The 20,150-nt window shown below is 40.6% G+C and overlaps 1 protein-coding gene across 1 annotated transcript; it reads left to right on the top strand.

Annotated features, from left to right (window-relative positions):
* The first annotated feature begins 313 nt into the window (after window positions 1-313).
* On the top strand, window positions 314-3,459 carry LOC132048052 (probable pectate lyase P59). The gene is made up of 4 exons (XM_059438997.1): window positions 314-641; window positions 1,330-1,733; window positions 1,834-2,345; window positions 2,953-3,459. Exons 1-4 carry the CDS (start codon window positions 442-444, stop codon window positions 3,178-3,180), a joined length of 1,344 nt encoding a protein of 447 aa, XP_059294980.1. The 5' UTR covers window positions 314-441; the 3' UTR covers window positions 3,181-3,459.
* Window positions 3,460-20,150: the final 16,691 nt, after the last annotated feature.

Genomic DNA, 20,150 nt, shown 5'->3' with positions numbered 1-20,150 from the left:
TAAATCTATGTAATATGTGTCACAAAAGTTTAAAAAAAAGAAAAAATCATGGTCAAAGGAAATCTTTTCTTTAATTTCCTAAATAAAATAGTGTCACACGAAAAGAAACAGAAAAAAATGCTTAATGCTTCAAATATCACACCCTTGTCAGCATCTTTGGACCAGAGTTAAGCAAGGAAACTCAGCAACGAACTAGTGTTGATGGTTCACTTCAGTAAATAATGGATATGCGCATCTTGCGATAATTCTATGTCCATTGTTACGACAAATACCTATTTAAGCCACATTTTACCAAAGATAAAATTTTATCTTTTCTCTGTTGAGACAGAGAGGCTTAACTAAGATCAAAATAAAAATTGTGGGTGTAGGGTCTGAACCTTTTATTGAGTCATCGGTTCGACCCTGCCTAGACCACCAGTAATACAACAAAAATAAAAAATAATGAAAGAACCTAAGATGACGCATTCACTCTTCGTTTTATTTTTCATAGTTGGTGCAATGATTCCAACCTTCAACGCTCATATTGGCGATTTTGATGAAGTGTGGAGGAGGAGAGCTGAGGAAGCTAGAAAGTTCGCTCTTCAGACTTATGAGAGCGAACCTGCAAATGTCACGTTGGCATTTAACAAGAAAACTCGCGAGTATGTCAAGTTCCCCTCTCTTTCTCTCTCTCTTTCTCGCGCTAATTATTATTAGCACATGTTACATCCTTTTGTTTCTGATGGATCAAGTTCAATAGCAAAAATGCAAAAGCATAATTATATCTAACATTTATAGGATTTATCTTGTAGATTATAATGCAGAAATTCCACGGACGTAGATTGAGGACATGAGAATTCGGACGTAGGATGCAATTTGAAAACATTAATCAAGTTAATTACTTTCAATCTACTTTGTTGTATTACAAATTCAAGATTTTAATGACGTTTCCACCCATGCATTATAAGCAAAAGAAAGAGAACAGGGCAGCTAGCATATACTTTTGTGTTAGATTGCCCACATTAGGAGAATTCTACACTTCATGAGCTAATTTTTGGTATTGAGGTATATCCAATATTCATTTTTTTGCCATGGTTTCAAAGCCAAATCAATCATTATTATTGTGTTTCCCAATGTTGAGGCCCATGTTATGTTATTTACGCTCCATTTTTCCAAGACTAGGCGTGCGAGATGGGGATGTTAGCTACATTAATTGAGGGAATGTAATGTTGTTTTTCTATATGGTGCTGAACAATCTTCAGCTCGTGAACAGGCTTTTATGGTTTAGTTAGGTCCAACGCCTATTTTCTTGTCGTTATGTTGCTAAGATTTGTCCTCTTATTCATGCAGTGCTGTGAAGGAATTAAGTAGTGTAATACCAAAGAATGACACGAGGAGGGAGCTAGGAACCAAACACTACGAGGGCCCTTGCATGGTCACAAATCCAATTGATAAGTGTTGGAGATGTGACCCTAATTGGGCTGACAACAGGAAAAAGCTAGTAGAGTGTGCTATGGGCTTTGGGTCCAAGGCCACCGGGGGGAAGGACGGCAACTTGTACGTTGTCAACGACTCTTCAGATGATTATACCGATCCAAAACCAGGAACCCTCCGTCATGCTGTTATCCAAAAGGAGCCATTATGGATCATTTTTGACAGAAGCATGAACATAAGGCTACACCAGGAGCTGATCATGCAGGCCGATAAAACTATCGATGCTCGTGGTGCTAATGTTCACATTTCTGGCGGTGCTGGTAATGTTGACTTGTCTGATCATCTCATTTAAGAACTTAAACGTAACTGATAAAGAGATCACAATACTTTTATTTACTTATTTATATCATGTCTGAATAGGTATCATGATCCAGTATACGAAAAACATTATCATCCACGGATTACATATTCACGATATTGTCCAAGGGAATGGTGGAATGGTTAGAGATGCAGTGGACCACATTGGGATCCGCACAATGAGTGATGGAGATGGAATTTCCATATTTGGTTCGTCCAATATTTGGATTGATCATATGTCAATGTGGAATTGCTATGATGGGATCATTGATGCTGTTGAAGGATCCACCGGTATCACCATATCTAATGGACACTTCACAGATCATAATGAGGTGATGTTGTTTGGTGCAAGTGACAGTTCTTCAATAGATCAACAAATGCAAATTACACTGGCATTTAATCATTTTGGAAAGAGGTTGGTGCAGAGAATGCCTAGGTGCAGATGGGGATACATCCATGTTGTTAATAATGACTATACTCACTGGAATATGTATGCTATTGGTGGTAGTAAAAATCCCACCATCATTAGCCAGGGCAACCGTTTCATTGCTCCCCCTGACATCTTCAAGAAGCAGGTATTTTTTCCCCTTTCTTTGTTTGTTCATTTTCAAATATTTGGTCCATACCACTAAAAGGATAGTGTAGGATAGTCGGGATCTCTACATTCTTAACAAAAGTTTCAACCAGGTCTAGGAATATGGAACCTTCTGGTAGCTAGAGGTGGAGCCAGGATTTAATCTTTATGGGTTCTAATTACTAGAAAAACGACATCAGGCATTAGTAATTACAACAACAATAACAACATACCCAGTGTGGTTTGGGGAGGATGGGGTGTACGCCGACCTTACCCTTACCTTTGTGGGGTAGAGATCAAGGGTTAGTATTTGAATTCAGATTTTTTTTTTTTTTATTTTTTTATTTCTTTTTATACATATTTAGTGAATTTCTTAATACAAATACAATGTTTAGACTAAAATTACTGGGTTCGGCCAAACTTGTAAGTAACCTTCTAGGTCCACCGTTGTTGGTAGCACTTTATTTTCCTTAGTGGGGCTGCCTAGTGTGAATCCAAATTAGTTGAGTGGGTGAATTTCAAAGACTCTTTAACTTTTTCAATTTCCATCTAATATTGTGGAAACACCTACTAATTTTTTCCCTATAATTATGAATGTACAAACACAGATTACAAAGAGGGAGTACTCTCCAGAATCAGTATGGATGCAGTGGACATGGAGATCAGAGGGAGATTTATACATGAATGGAGCATACTTTGTTCAATCTGGAGATCCTGATTGGTCAAAGAAACATCAAGATCTTTACGATGGCATAGCAGCAGCACCAGCAGATCAAGTCACTTGGATAACAAGGTTTGCAGGAGCACTTGGTTGCAAGGTAGGAGAGGCTTGTTAGAAAACAGCTGACAGAAAGAATATCAAAAACAATTATTACTCCACATGGGATTATACTATGTTGTTGTTCTAATGACTTTATATTTTTGTACCTGTACATAATCGAGACCCTCTCAATTTTGGATTAATCTAGTTTTGTAATCAATGTTTCGGTTATGGAAAAGAAATCCTTTTTGATTCAATACAACCGTTTGTAGCCTAGCTTCTGACATCGTGCTTCATAATAATAATGTAAATAATTTTTACACTATGAATAATAAAATTGAAGTATAAAAAATTAGATTACTATAAATTCCTAAAATACTAACTGAAATTTTACATATTAAGTATGAATTGGTTGGTTGAGTACCGATAGTTACTATAATGAGTTTAAGTTTAGTGCACTATCAGTGTACCAATTTTTTACATCATCAGGTACTTTTAAAGGTAAGTACAATAACTTGTTTAAGTAATATTAACAATTCGCATTATTTAATAAGAATGTAATTTACAGAAGATAAATAACATTAAAGGAAAGTTGAGTCCTACTTGTACTCTAACCAAAATCATCTCCTTATTTGCTCGTAACGAAATTAATTCCTTCTCTAATGTTGTTTACAGTTTTGAGTTTTTCATGATTTTTCTCAGGATCATTACTGAAGTAATTCTTTAAATCTTCAAAAATTGTGAACCTCGTAGCAAGTAATTCTTAAAACACCTCATATATTGTGAACCCTGGGGAGCTTCTTTTTGTTTAACAACAATTCCTTATGCATTTCTAATAAATATCGAATTTTTTCTTTCCCTTTTTAAGTATATAAAGGATCATTGTATCTTAAAAGGCTTTTCATACTTTCCCCAATATTTTGCCATGCTCTTTAGATGGATGGAACTTTTTGAATTGAAGTTTTATTAAGGTTGAATACTTTAAGAATGGAAGATGAGATGAGACGATAAGAAAAAGCAAAGAGAGACCAAAAAAATAATAGATCTAAGGAAAAGAAAATTTTCTTCAGCAAAAAGAAAATGCAATTCAAAATTGAATTCCTCGAAATCCATTTTAAAGTCATCCTCTTCCAAAATATTTTCATGAATTGGGGGGGGGGGGGGGGTGGGGTGAGGGAGAAACCGAAGTTTACGGTGGTACAAAGAAGTCAAGAGAGAGAAAGAAAGCATCAATTATTTAAGAGCATGATGATGGACGTTTAAGGAAAGAGAGAGTAAGGGAATAAAGAAAAAATCAGTGAGTAAATTTTAGTAAAAAGAGGAAAAATAGGAGTATCAAAATTGTCAATATTACGTGATAGTGTAAAAAAAATGGCACACTGCTATAGAAGAATTTGTTGTATCTTCACAATTATTGAGCAATAGGATCGATGGGGAAGATGAATTTATGTGAGGCAGTTATTAGAGCTAGGATGGAGAAATGATGAAAGAGTTTTCATTCATATGATCCTTAACTGTATCTGTACATGCAAGTATATATATATATATACACACACACACTTGACAACTAACTTAGCTAAGACATTTACAACTAATTGCCAACTAATCATGTACAACTCATTAATGCTAGTAACTAACTAAGTACAACCATGCACAACTCAACTTGTACACCTAAGCCTTTCTACACTCCCCCTCAAGTTGAATCCGTGAACACATTTATAAGTCCCAGTTTAAGCATGAAATAATCATGTTGTTGTCTTCCCAAGCTTTTAGTCAATATGTCTGCAGTCTGTTCCCTTGTATTAACATGATTGGTCTTGATAAGCCCTTGTTGAATCTTCTCCCTAATGAAGTGGTAATTTATCTCAATGTGTTTGGTTCTTTCATGGTACATTGGATTAGATGCTATCTGAAGTGCTGCCTTGTTGTCACAGTAGAGACTCATAGTGTAACACCTCGTACTCTCTTACTAAACCATATCGGTAACATCCCGTAAGTTCGAGTTAGGTCCCAATGGGTAATATTGGTATTACAATGACATGTTAATTATATGAATCCCTTTGGGATTATTTCGGGCGATAGATAGTCGTTTTGAAGTCAAACCAAAAAGTGAAATCCTTAAGGCCTTCTAAATCTGTCTAAATCTGAGACAATATTCATTCATTATCAGTTTTTAAGAATGTGCATTAGTAATTTGAGAAAACTTCCTTCTTGAAAGTTGTAGATAATTGAAATACCTTTCCAACGATATATTGTGGAGATCAAACGGACATCCGTACAAAGAGTTATGGTCATTTTACTGAAGGTGGCAGAGCTGAATCTTTATTCATGGCCAGTTTTCGAGAATGTGCGTTAGTAATTTGAAAAAACTTCCTTCTTGAAAGTTGTAGATAATTGAAATACCTTTCAACGGTATATTATAGAGATCAAATGGACATCCGTACAAAGAGTTATAGCTATTTTACTGAAGGATAGCAGAGCTGAATCTTCACTGGAAACTTCACCCAATGTACGCCCAAGGAGTATTGGACGTACTTTCAAGTATGGGCCGTACATCCTAGGACGTACATTTCCCGTTTTTGGCAGAAAACTCATTTAGAATGGGTATGGTCTTATTTTGTTCCCATTTTTCATTCTCCCAAACCTTAAGGACGAAATTCTTCTCTCCCAAACTCAAGATACTCTAAGGTAAGCCATTCTAAGTCATTCCAAGTTAATTCTAACATGTACCCATGATTACTAATCAAGAATTCATTATTCCTAACCTAGGGTTTTCAAGAAAACCCACATAAAGATCAAGATTCTAGCTTTTGGAGTTCTTCTTCAAAATTCAAGTCTTTAATTCAAGTTTTGGAGCGATTAAGATATGTAGAACTTCTATCCACGTGTGGGAATCTCTACGTTCTTCCCCACGCTCTGTTTCTTGATATCCATGAAGTTCAAATCCTAGGGCATTAAACCCAACATATTGGTTGCCCGTATTTATGTATTTATGAACATGAATTTTGTATCTATATTTGTTATTGTATTCCTAATCTTCCATTACGATTATTAGGAACCCTAGCTTAATCCATGAATCATGAATTCTTCCTCATGTGTTCTCATTATGTTTATATGAAGCTTCATGATTTTATCTAGCAAGTTACAAGCATGTTTTCAAGTTAATTATATAAGTATTTATGATTATTATTATTATTATTATTATTATTATTATTATTATTATTATTATTATTATTATTATTATTATTATTATTCATGAATCAAGAACATGTTTGCAAGACTATGACAAGTATCTCGTGAAACCATGGTCTCACAAGCTATCATGATAATTCACATGTTTTCAGATTTGCTTAGTTAACCGAGAAGGCTCAAGAAAGCCCGAAACTACGTAGCCACCGTAGGATAAGTGGTTGTCAAGAAGGAGGTAACACCTTCATTATGCGGTTGATCCTTACATGCTTATTATTATTTAAATCTCATATTATCGGCAAGGTGTGAGTGTTCTTGGGTAGGACGCAAGTACCGCATCATGTTGTTTATAATATAGCATTCCCCACGTTAGAAATGCTTATATATACATGTATTTCCATTGGTTTACTATTTTCAAACTTTACTCATGCTCATGTTCGTGTTATATTCGCTCATGTCCTTACCTCATGTCCTATACCTATATTGTGCCATGTTCTTCATCTCAAATTTTTAGGTTTTACATACTAGTACTATTCACCATGTACTAACGTCCCTTTTTGCTCGGGGGCCCGCACTCACTGGTGCGTATACCGATTTTTAGTGAGCATACACTCGCGCAAAGAGATCACCTCGGTTATCGCCTTATTGGTGAGCCCCACTTCTCTCGGGTTCGAAATACGGAGTCCGCACTAGTATTAGTTTATGGTAGTCCAGTGGCCATGTCCCGGTAGTTAGTATTCGATATGTTTTAGAGGTTTCATAGGAAGATGTTAGTACATGGAGCCAATTGTGCTTTTATACTTTGCGTACTATTACGTTTTCATGATATGTCATGCTATGAGATTACTTTAAGACTTTATTCCGCAATTATGTTTTCATGATTCATTTAAATTGCATCATATAGATTATGTTGTTTTGATGCCTATGTTGACAAGCAAGCCACGAGGTTCGCTCGGACACATGCAAGCAAGGCCCGAGTGCCGTGTTGCACCCAGGCTATGGTTCGGGATGTGACAAAGCTTGGTATCAGAGCCTAGGTTCAAGTGTCTTTAAGGAGTCTATGAAACCGTGTCCAGTGGGGTCACTTTTATATGTGTGAGGGCCCCATACATATAAATAGTTGACCACCAAGACATTTAGGATTGTCTCACTTCCTTCATACTCTAGATCGTGCAGTTAGAGCAGTATTTTCAGGATGCCTTTCTAATTCGTGCGTGTACGTATTTTTAGAAAATTTCTGCGAAAAGGAAATACACTAGGAAGGCCACGCTGTGCACCAGCCAGGGGGCTGCTACAGAAGCAACTTGCGAAGAGACCGTTCCAACTCAGACAGCAGCCCCAACCGCTCCTATAGTTACACCTTCTAGTGATTCGTATGGGGATGTTAGGAATGCTATCAACATGCTCACACAACTGGTAGCAGCTCAGGCCTAACGTCAGGAATCTGGGTCAAGCTCAGGGAATAATGGAGTCTTTTAAGACTAAGGATTTTCTCAGAATGAATTCCCAATCTTTATGGGGACAAAGAAAGATGAGGACCCTCAGGACTACATTGATGCCCTTCAGAAAATCTTCAGGATTATGACAGTTACGAAAATCGAAGCAACTACTTTTGGAGCTCATCAGCTGCAGATCATTGCTAACACCTGGTATGAATCTTGAGAATTGTCCGGAGGTGAGGATGCACCTGATGCTACATGGGATGAATTCACAAGTGCATTCCTGGACCACTTCATGCCAATAGAAGTCAGAGAAGCTAAGACTGAGCAATTCCTGAAGCTTAAACAAAATGGCAAGTCAGTTGAGGACTACTATTTAGAATTTATCAGTCTGGCCAAGCATGCTCCAAATATGGTACCGGACATGAGGGCAAGAGTGAGGAGGTTTGTTGGGGGTCTTGATTCCCATTTGTATGATGGGGCCAATATTGCTGCACAGAATAGGGGGGATGACTATCTCCAAGATAGTTGCTTTCGTAGATGGGAACGAGACAAGGCTGAAGGAGGAGGAAGCCTTGCAGAAAGAGAAAGACAAGGAGTTCAACAAGAGGGTCAAGTCTACCGGACAGTTTAGCGGTAATGGAAACAAAAAGTTCTTTAAGAACAAAGTCGCCGGACACGCTCCGTCCACGGCAAGTGCTCCGGTTTTCAAGTTCAGGAAAGATAACCGTCAGCAGAATTTCAGGTCGTCAGGCTCCCAGTCTCAGGCCAGTGTGCCAGTGTGACTCAGAGTAACTTTACTAATTCGATTTGTGCTAAATGTGGGAAGAGGCACCCTGGGGAGTGCCGCTCTGGATCGAATGTTTCCTATGGGTGCGGCCAGCCGGGCCATGTTCACCGAGATTGCCCTTCAGTTAAATAGGGTACAGGAGGTAACCGGACTCGGTCAAGAATTCATCGGTTCTCATAATAACCGGACTCGGGCGGGGACGTGCACCAGCTAGGTCCGGCAACACAAGCGGTGGCCCAAACTGTTTGTATGCTTTGATCGGGCGTCAAGATATCGATGCCCGAACTGATGTTGTCACAGGTATACTCACCGTTTTCAGTTTTGATGTTTATGCTCTCATGGATCCATCCTGGATCCACCCTATCCTATGTCACCCCTTATATTGCTAAGAAATTTGGTATTGAACCCGAAAAGCTAACAGACCTTTTGAAGTGTCTACTCCTACAAACAATGTACTTACAAAAGTTTGATTGTAAGCATTGGTATGTGATTGTGAGATGGCTGGATCAAGGATGTAAAGTCCTTCTTTCTTCTCACTAATCCCCCTCACCTTGCCAGTACATAGATCCTGTAAAACAAAGAATTCAGGATAAAGGAATCACAACAGTGTAGGCTCTTAGTTAGTTTTGAGATGGACAAAAGGTTATATGTAAAATGAGAAATATATAGAACATTGTCTATCTGTAGGAACTCTGAAATAGTGGAACTACCTATGAGAGAAACATTAGTGTAGGAGCCATATGGTAAATGTACTTTGTTTGAGGTGGAAGAAGTAACAACTTGAGGATTAGTAACAAGATCCAAAATAGAAGCCATGTGATCAGTTGCCCCAGCGTCAACCACCCAGGATTTAGAAGTCCTAGCTACAGTAAAACAACTACAAGAAGAAGAGTGATCACAAGAGTTAAGTATACCTGCCATGTTAGCATTAACTTCAGCAAATTTAGAATCCATATCCATGATCTGCAGCATTTGTTGGTATTGACTAGGACCAGGACTATTGGCCACAACTCCTTCATTGTGGAATCTGCCCATGATGTGATCCTCCAGATGAATTAAACACATTTGCCTTACCATGATTAGGAGCAGAGTTTATATTGTGTTGAGGAAAACCAAAACCAACATTAACAGGTACTTCATCACTAAACTCTCTATTGTCCGTTTGCCGCATACGTTAAGGTCGCATAGGGTAGCTTTGTCAAAATGCCGACCATAGTAAGACATGACTCGATGGTGCCTTGTTTGCATAGAACCTTGGCTTGTCAAGATGGTTTAGGCTTATAACTTATCTGTTCCTGTGAAGCCAATATGCAAAATATACATCAAGAGTCACATAACCTCCGTTACCCACATACAAGTATCTACGAGCCTCTAACTGAAACTCTGAGGTCATGAAGATGGGACAGGACCCCATCATATCCAAATATATACACAAAAGAATATATCAGAGACGGCACCTCCGGTCTATGGAAGTGCTCCGGTGCAAGCGGATCTGACTCCTAGGAAGCTGGGTCGTCTCCCTGTCTACCTGTGGGCATGAGCACAGCATCCAAAGAAAAAGGATGTCAGTACGAACAATGTACTGAGTATGTAAGGCATGCATCATAAAGTAACAGGAGAACAAGAAAATAAAATAAAGATGAGAAGATAACTGGTGACTGCTTGCCTCTTAAGGCGGAGCCATGCATGCATACGCGTAAATATCATATCATGTATTCATCGCGGAACGTGCGGCCCGATCCATATATCATCATATATCAATATATTATCGTGGAACGTACGGCCCGATCCATCACCCATATAGCCCGCGCCCGGGCATCCCGCGTCCGGATGATATCATAATATGCAAGCTGATCAGGTTGCTATGCGTCTATAGCGCCTCACCTTTCCCCATATCCCCTATATATATATATATATATATATATACATATATAATATATATAGCATGCATGAGAGCCCAAATAAAAGTGCGCTCTCTCGGAGTGACGTAAGGTCGTAACCCTCCGAGTACATTATGGCGTCATCATCATCATTGGTCGTGTCCTGGGTGATCCATGACATAAACTGAGGCCATATGTTATATAGCTCAGACATAAGCTGAAGCCATATGCTTTATAGCCTGGGGCCATATGTTATATAGCTCGCTCGGACACAAGCTGAGGCCATATGCTTTATAGCCCACTCAGTCACGTCATGAAACCATTTAGAATGTTAAGCTTGAAAATCTTTCGAATTGGAGTCATTGTAAGATTCTTTAGAGACTATAAACTTCTGGCATTTCTAGGGGTAGAAATATGATGAATGACATGTATGGAGTCCGAACTTAGGGATCATGCCTTTGAAAGAAAAAGGGATAGCCTTACATACCTTTGTATCTCCTTAACGACGTCGACTAAAAGCTTTCCTTCCGACTTACGATTCTACATACAAAGGGATTCGTACGAAGGTTAGATTGTTGAAGGTATACTTAAGCTTAAACTAAGGCGGATAAGGCTAACGAAAATTGGGCAGCATTTCGTTTGTTTCGACAACTTTTCCTCATATAACAAAACTGCTCCCAAACAACACAACAACATTCATAATATCATAATACGCAAATTCCCTCAAGTTAAATTATTCAATTCAATCCTCCATAACTCATATAATGCAACTTCGTATATCATTCACATAATACTTCCTCGACATCATTAACACCCTAAAATTATAACTATCATACATGAATCACAATTCAACTACCCTTCTAACCAACATACCATTATTTGTCATTTCAAGCTCATATTCCATACTTGTTTCTAATTCAAGTTCTTCAACTACTCAACACCCTTACTAACATGAAATAATTGTAATACTCACCTTTGGTTATGTAGAGATGGTCTTTGGATGAGAATACTTCACTTGAGAAGAACTCCACTTCAATACCAAAGAGATTCTCAACTTCTATCTACCCTTGGGAAGCATTCACACCCTTAATTCTACCAACTTTTGGTGTTTGATCCTTGATTTCCCTTCTTGGATATGTGTTAGTGTGGTATGGAGAAAATTCTAGAGGTTTAGGGAGTGTTTGAGAAGTGGGAAATGAGAAAAAGAAAGAGGAACCATGCATATATAAAAATTATACTCGGATCCGACCCGGAACCTACAGTTCACTATACGGACCGTATAATTTATACGGTCCGTATATTGGACAGTATGTTTCCTCCAGAACGCCACCCTTCACTGGAAGGGTTCTACGGCCAGATATACGGGCCGTATAAAATATACGGTCCGTATATATGACCGTATAATCCCCAGTTTTTTTTCGATTTCGTTCTCGTCGCTTCGTTTGATCTCGAATCCTTATGGAACCTTCTTGGTACTTGTGCAACACTTCCTTAACGATCTAACGGACATTATAACTCATCCTCAAGACCTTACTAAATATTCGTTAGTTCGACACCCATGAAATCCTTCCCAAACATAACTTATACTTCACTTTCATGACGAACCTAGTTTCGCCAAGTCCTATGACTTAAAAATCTTATCGTATATACATTAAGGCTGCCAATCACCCTCTTGTAGTCGTGAAGGTCTCGTGTCCGCCTTGACCGACGTCAGTCCATTCACGACGCAACGTCACGAAATTGCCGAGGTGTAACATTCTCCCCCCCTTAAGAACATTCGTCCTCGAATGTTAAATTCTCGGGAATCCTACGAAAATTTTGCCAGAGTTTCCCCTGTAATTTGGCACTACCATCCTGTCACAACAACCCAAAATAACATCGCCACACAGGGCTACAACATCAACAATAAGAAATATGGTCACACACGACCCAAAAGTAATAAAGTAAAACATTTCATACCTGGGGGCACTGATGTTCCATCTTGAGCCTCCTCTGGGGGTGGAAATAGATGCGGATATTTAATATTCATAGCTTCTCTCGCTCCCAAGTCATCTCTCTCTGTTATCATTCCTCCATAAGACTTTGACCGAAGCGACCTCTTTATTTCTAAGCTTCCGCACTTGTCTATCTAGTATAGCAACAGGAACTTCTTCATAGGTCAATTTTTCAGTGACTTGAATGTCGCTTGCAGGTACTATTTTGGTCGGATCCCCAACGCATTTACGGAGCATCGATACATGGAAGACTGGATGAACTGAATTCAGCTCTGAGGGTAAGTCCAGCTCGTAAGCTACTTGGCCCACTCTGCGTACAATCTTGTAGGGCCCAATGTATCGAGGACTAAGCTTACCTTTCTTACCAAATCTCATTATCCCCTTCATTGGCGATACCTTCAAAAATACCCAGTCATTAACCTGAAATTCCAAATTCCTACGGCGATTGTCCGCATAAGACTTTTGGCGGCTTTGAGCTGTCACCAACCGGTCTTGGATAAGCTTAATCTTCTCAACCGCTTGTTGGATCAATTCTGGGCCTATTAGTTGTGTCTCTCCCACTTCAAACCATCCAATAGGCGACCTACACTTCCTCCCATATAAGGCCTCATAAGGAGCCATCTGAATACTGGTATGATAACTATTGTTATAGGCAAATTCAATAAGTGGCAAATGATCCTCCCAATTACCGCCAAAGTCCAACGCACAAGCTCGCAACATGTCTTCTAAGGTTTGAATAGTGCGTTCAGCTTGCCCATCGGTTTGTGGATGGAATGCGATGCTAAATTTCACTTGAGTGCCCAATCCTTCTTGAAAGGATCTCCAGAATTTAGCTGTAAATTGTGCTCCCCTGTCAGTAATAATAGATATAGGAATGCCATGAAGCCGCACTATCTCTTTGAGATACAATCTAGCATAGTCTTCCGCTGAATATGTAGATCTGACCGGTAGAAAATGTGCTGATTTTGTGAGCCTGTCAACAATCACCCAAATGGAGTCGTACTTATGCCGAGAACGAGGTAATCCAACAACAAAATCCATATTGATCGCCTCCCATTTCCAGGTTGGAATTTCCATTTCTTGCAAGAGCCCTGCTGGTTTCTGGTGCTCAATTTTTACCTGTTGACAGTTTGGACATTGAGCCACAAACTCGGCTATATCTCTCTTCATTCCTTCCCACCAATACATTAATTTAAGATCATGGTACATTTTCGTCGCTCCCGGATGAACGGAATAACGGGAATAATGGGCTTCTTCCAGAATCTAACGACGAAGTCCTGCAATATCCGGAACACATAACCTATTTCGGTACCCGAGAACCCCATCCGCCGAGACTTCAAATGGTGACTTTTCTTTTGGGAAGCGCACATCTTATAATACTTCAATTTGGGATCCTCGTATTGACGCTCTTTTATTTCGTGTCCAAGGATGAAGCAATTGGGTTAAGCACATTAACTCTGTGTTGCCCGAGTCCATTAAACGAACTCCCAAGCTAGCCAGTTGGTGGAGTTCACGAGCTAATTCCTTCTTTTCTGGCGGAACATCACTTCGACTACCCATAGATTTACGGCTAAGGGCATCAGCTACCACATTTGCTTTACCAGGATGGTATAGAATATTTACGTCATAATCCTTCAATAGCTCTAACCATCGCCTTTGACGTAGATTTAATTCCTTTTGCTTAAAAATATATTGAAGACTTTTGTGATCTGTGTAGATGTCCACATGGACACCATACAAATAGTGCCTCCATATTTTTAGAGCGTGAATGACCGCAGCCAATTCAAGGTCATGGGTCGGATAATTCTTCTCATGCTTTCGCAGTTGCCTGGAAGCATAGGCAATGACCTTGCCGTGTTGCATTAATACACAGCCTAACCCGACACCTGAGGCATCACAATACACCACATAACCTTCTGATCCTTCTGGAAGTGTCAGGACTGGGGCTGAGGTCAACCTGTCTTTCAGCTCTTAGAAACTCCGCTCACAAGCATCTGTCCACTGAAATTTAGCAGTTTTCTGTGTTAGCTTCGTCAACGGTGCCGAAATAGAGGAAAATCCTTCCACAAACCTCCTGTAATATCCTGCCAGTCCCAGAAAACTACGGACTTCTGTAGGTGTTGTAGGCCTTGGCCAAGTTTTCACAGCCTCGATCTTTTGGGTGTCAACCCGAATACCATCAGCTGAGATGATGTGGCCCAGAAAAGTTACAGAGTTCAACCAGAATTCACATTTTGAAAATTTAGCATATAATTTGCGAGCTCGAAGAATTCCAAGGACAGTACGCAAATGTTCTGCATGTTCTCCCTCTGATTTAGAGTATACCAGGATATCATCGATGAATACAATTATAAATAAATCCAGGAATGGCCTAAACACATCATTCATCAGGTTCATGAACACCGCTGGAGCGTTAGTCAAACCAAACGACATCACCCGAAATTCATAATGACCATATCTGGTCCTAAAAGCCGTCTTCGGAATATCTTCTTCTTTGACTCTCACTTGATGGTATCCTGACCTCAGATCTATCTTGGAAAACCACTTGGCTCCTTGTAGTTGATCGAATAAATCGTCGATCCTCGAAAGTGGATATTTATTCTTTATTGTCACCCTGTTCAACTGCCTATAATCGATACACATCCGCAGGGATCCATCTTTCTTTCTTACGAATAAGACAGGTGCTCCCCATGGCGATGAACTGGGCCTAATAAACCCCTTCTCGAGTAAATCTTTCAACTGTGCTTTTAATTCTTTCAGTTCTGCAGGAGCCATTCTGTAGGGAGGAATAGATATTGGCTCAGTGTCCGGCAATACATCGATAGTGAATTCAATCTCCCGTTCTGGTGGAAGACCTGGAAGCTCGTCCGGAAATACATCTGGAAACTCGTTCACTACCGGAACGGATTGAAGAGTCGGCGGCTTTGCTTCCGTATCATGGACTCGAACTAGATGATAAATATAGCCCTTGGCAATCATCTTCCTTGCCTTGAGGTAGGAAATAAATCTGCCTCTTGGAGATGCAGTGTTACCCTTCCACTCTAAAACTGGTTCTCCGGGAAATTGGAACCGGACCACCTTGGCCCTACAATCTACATTTGCATAGCAAGAAGCTAACCAGTCCATGCCCATAATAACGTCGAAATCCAGCATTTCCAATTCAATCAAATCAGCTACGGTGTGTCGGCCACACACTACAACTATACAGCCCCTATAGACTTGCCTGGCTAGTACTGGGTCGCCAACTGGAGTGGACACTTCAAAAGGTTTGATTGGCTCGGGTGTTATCCCGATACGACCGGCAATGTAAGGAGTAATATATGACAAGGTAGAGCCCGGATCAATTAATGCATAAACATCATAAGAAGATACTGTCAATATACCTGTCACAACGTCGGGAGAGGTCTCCAGATCTTGCCGTCCGGTCAATGCATAAATACGGTTCTGGGGACCGCTCGAACTAGAGGCTCCTCCTCTGCCTCTGCCACGGCCCGCTGGAACCTGAGAAGCCTGCCCTACGGGGCGCACCGACGACGAAGAACCTGCTGCTGAACCTGTAGGCTGGACCTCATCTCGGCCGCTCCTCAACGGACAATCACGCATCATGTGGCCAACTTGACCACAGGCATAACAAGCATCCGAGCCTCGGCGACACTGACCCGGATGTAACTTACCGCATTGACTGCACCGTGGTACCGGCGGTCTCCTCTGGCTAGAATCACCACGATACTGGGAACCTGAAGCTCCCGAGCCCTGACTCGGCCCAGAATAAATAGGACGATCAAACTTTCGGCCCGCAAACCGAGGAGGTGCACTAGATGCAGGCTGGCCTGAATATCTGGAATACTGCTGCCCCTGGCCTCCTCTGTACTCACTGCTAGCACCCGCTGATCTAGTCCTTTTACCATGTCCCCTGTCCATAGCTCGCTCTCCCCTTGGCGGCTGCTGTTGTTCTTCCAGGTTCTGAGCATGCGCTTGAATGCGCGAGATATCCATTCCTTCCAGTAGCGAGGCTGTCAAACAATCCTTAAATAAGTGTGGCCCTAAGCCTCTCACAAATCGGTGTACCCGGTCTCCCATATCTGCTACCATGGCCGGAGCATATCTAGCCAATGAATTGAACCGGAGACTATATTCCCGGGCACTCATATTTCCTTGCTTAAGATTCAGGAATCTATCTGCGCGAGCCCGACGAACCTCAGGTGGCAAATAATGCCGAATAAAAGCATCCACAAACTCTTGCCATTTTGGGGGAGGTGCATTTTCCCCTCTTGAAGAAATCCAGTTATTATACCATAAAACAGCTACGTCCCGGAGTCTATACGAAGCCAACTCCACGGACTCGGTATCAGAAGCATGAATAATCCTCAACGTCCTCAATACCTCATCAATAAAGCCCTGCGGGTCTTCATCCGGTTTCGACCCGAAGAATTCTGGAGGATTTAAACTTATAAAATCACGGGCCCGGGCACTGGTCGCCCTATCACTTGAACCCGCACTCTGCCGCTGGGCCTGCGCGGCAACTAACTGAGTCAGCAACTGGACGGCATCCCGTAAGTCCTGATCTGGAGCAATAGGGGGAGGAGCTGGAGCCCTCTCATGCTCCTCTGCCGCTGGAGGAATAGGAGTGGGAGTGGCATGCGAGGGAGTAGCACTCTGTGCCTCGCCATGTCCCAACTCAGCTGGAGGCTCTCGGCTGGTGCCTTCCCCGGCGGCATTTAATATTGTGCGGATTTTCTTCTTTCTTGTCGGCATCGCTGAAATCATAACGCACAATTAGAATAAAGGAAACCTTACATTATGGCTCTATCGCACGATCTATGAAAAGAAAGACGGTCATTATTCCTAAATGCCCCGCAGCCTCTCGTTTATAAGTGTGGCGCGCTTCACACCCATAAACAAGACTCTACCGGACACGGCTCGTAGACACCCCCTAGGACGAAACTGCTCTGATACCACTTTTGTCACGACCCGCCTAGAGGGCCGTGACGGGTACCCGGAACTAGCTACCGAGCACCACACATCATACTACTATCGTCTTAACCTGTACACATATATGCTCCATAAAACATGTACACATATCCACATATATAAGCCCTCACGGCAGCAAAAGAATAATATGCAAAATATACATCAAGAGTCACATAACCTCCGTTACCCACATACAAGTATCTACGAGCCTCTAACTGAAACTTAAGGTCATGAAGATGGGACAGGACCCCATCATATCCAAATATATACACAAAAGAATATATCAGAGACGGCACCTCCGGTCTATGGAAGTGCTCTGATGCAAGCTGATCCGACTCCTAGGAAGCTGGGTCGTCTCCCCGTCACCGCGGGGCATGAGCACAAGCATCCAAAAAGAAAAGGATGTCAGTACGAACAATGTACTGAGTATGTAAGGCATGCATCATAAAGTAACAGGAGAACAAGAAGATAAAATAAAGATGAGAAGATAACTGGTGACTGCTTGCCTCTTAAGGCGGAGCCATGCATGCATACGCGTAAATATCATATCATATATTGCTGCGGAACGTGCAGCCCGATCCATATATCAATATATTACCGTGGAACGTACGGCCCGATCCATCACCCATATAGCCCGCGTCCGGGCATCCCGCGTCCGGGATGATATCATAATATGCCAGCTGATCAGGTGGCTATGCGTCTATAGCGCCTCCTTTCCCCTATATACATATATATATATATATATATATATATATATATATATATATATATATATATATATATATATATATATATATAATATACGTAGCATGCATGAGAGCCCAAATAAAAATGCGCTCTCTCGGATATGACGTAAGGTCGTAACCCTCCGAGTACATTATGGCGTCATCATCATCATTGGTCGTGTCTGGGTGATCCATGACATAAACCGAGGCCATATGTTATATAGCTCGACATAAGTCGAGCCATATGCTTTATAGCATGGGGCCATATGTTATATAGCTCGCTCGGACACAAGCTGAGGCCATATGCTTTATAGCCCTCTCAGTCACATCATGAGATCATTTAGAATTTTAGGCTTGAAAATCTCTCGAATTGGGGTCATCCTTTGATTCTTCAGAAATTATAGACTTCTGGCATTTCTAGGAGTAGAAATATGATGAATGACATATATGGAATCAAAATATGGGGATCATGCCTTTGAGAGAAAAAGGGGATAGCCTTACATACCTTTGTATCTCCTTAACGACGTCGACTAAAAGCTTTCCTTCCGACTTACGATTCTACATACAAAGGGATTCGTACGAAGGTTAGATTGTTGAAGGTATGCTTAAGCTTAAACTAAGGCGGATAAGGCTAACGAAAATTGGGCAGCATTTCGTTTGTTTCGACAACTTTCCCTCATATAACAAAACAGCTCCCAAACAATACAACGACATCCATAATATCATAATACGCAAATTCCCTCAAGTTAAACATTATTCAATCTCCAAACTCATTTCCGGAATCCTCCATAACCATAACTATAATGCAACTTCATGTATATCGTTCACATAATACTTCCTCGACATCATTAACACCATTTATACTAAAATTATACTTGTATCATACCATGAATCACAATTCAACTACCCTTCTAACCAACATACCATTATTTGTATACTCAAGTTCATATGAATACTTGTTTCTAATTCAAGTTCTTCAACTACTCAACACCCTTACTAACATGAAATAATTGTAATACTACCTTTGGTTATGTAGAGATGGTCTTTGGATGAGAATACTTCACTTGAGAAGAACTCCACTTCAATACCAAAGAGATTCTCAACTTCTATCTACCCTTGGGAAGCATTCACACCCTTAATTCTACCAACTTTTGGTGTTTGATCCTTGATTTCCCCTTCTTGGATATGTATTAATGTGATATGGAGAGGTTTCTAGAGGTTTTAGGAAGTTTGGAGAAGTGAGAAGTGAGAAAAAGAAGAGAAACCGTGCATATATAAAAATTGAGTTCGGACCCGACCCTAAATATACGGTTCAATATACGATCCGTATAATTTATACGGTCCGTATATTGGACCGTATGTTTCTTCCAGAATCTCCAAAAAAATCACCCTTCACTGGAAGGGTTCTACGGCCAGATATACGGGCCGTATAAAATATACGGTCCGTATATATGACCGTATAATCCCCAGTTTTTCCGATTTCGTTCTCGTCGCTTCGTTTGATCTCGAATCCTTATGGAACCTTCTTGGTACTTGTGCAACACTTCCTTAACGATCTAACGGACATTATAACTCGTCCTTAAATCCTTACTAAATATTCGTTAGTTCGACACCCATGAAATCCTTCCCAAACATAACTTATACTTCGCTGGATTCATGACGAGCCTAGTTTCGCCAAGTCCTATGACTTAAAAAATCTTATCGTATATACATTAAGGCATTAGCCTTTGTTGTTCCATGTGTTCATTGTAAACCTTAGACTTATCACAACATTGTGGTATTGGTACAGGGCTGAGTAATTTTTCCATGCTATCTTCAATCTAGAGAAAAACGAGCATTGCCATATGGATAGATTAGCCTTGTTTTCCATGTGCAAATCTCATGGTGAACTTGATATATCCTAGTGAGGTCTCTTTTAGCAAACCTCTCCCTTAGGTCTTTCCATACAGCAGCTGCATTTGTTGAATGCACCATACCACTTCCAATTCTCTTAACATAGTGTTCATTATCCAAGACATAATAAAGGCATTGCATCGCTCCCACTCATACTCCAAATCT

This window comes from Lycium ferocissimum, chromosome 2 (assembly GCF_029784015.1).
Source record: "Lycium ferocissimum isolate CSIRO_LF1 chromosome 2, AGI_CSIRO_Lferr_CH_V1, whole genome shotgun sequence".
In the NCBI taxonomy this organism is placed as follows: domain Eukaryota; kingdom Viridiplantae; phylum Streptophyta; class Magnoliopsida; order Solanales; family Solanaceae; genus Lycium; species Lycium ferocissimum.
Note: the sequence above shows the minus strand (reverse complement) of the source record. Positions and strands in the feature narration are given on the sequence as shown.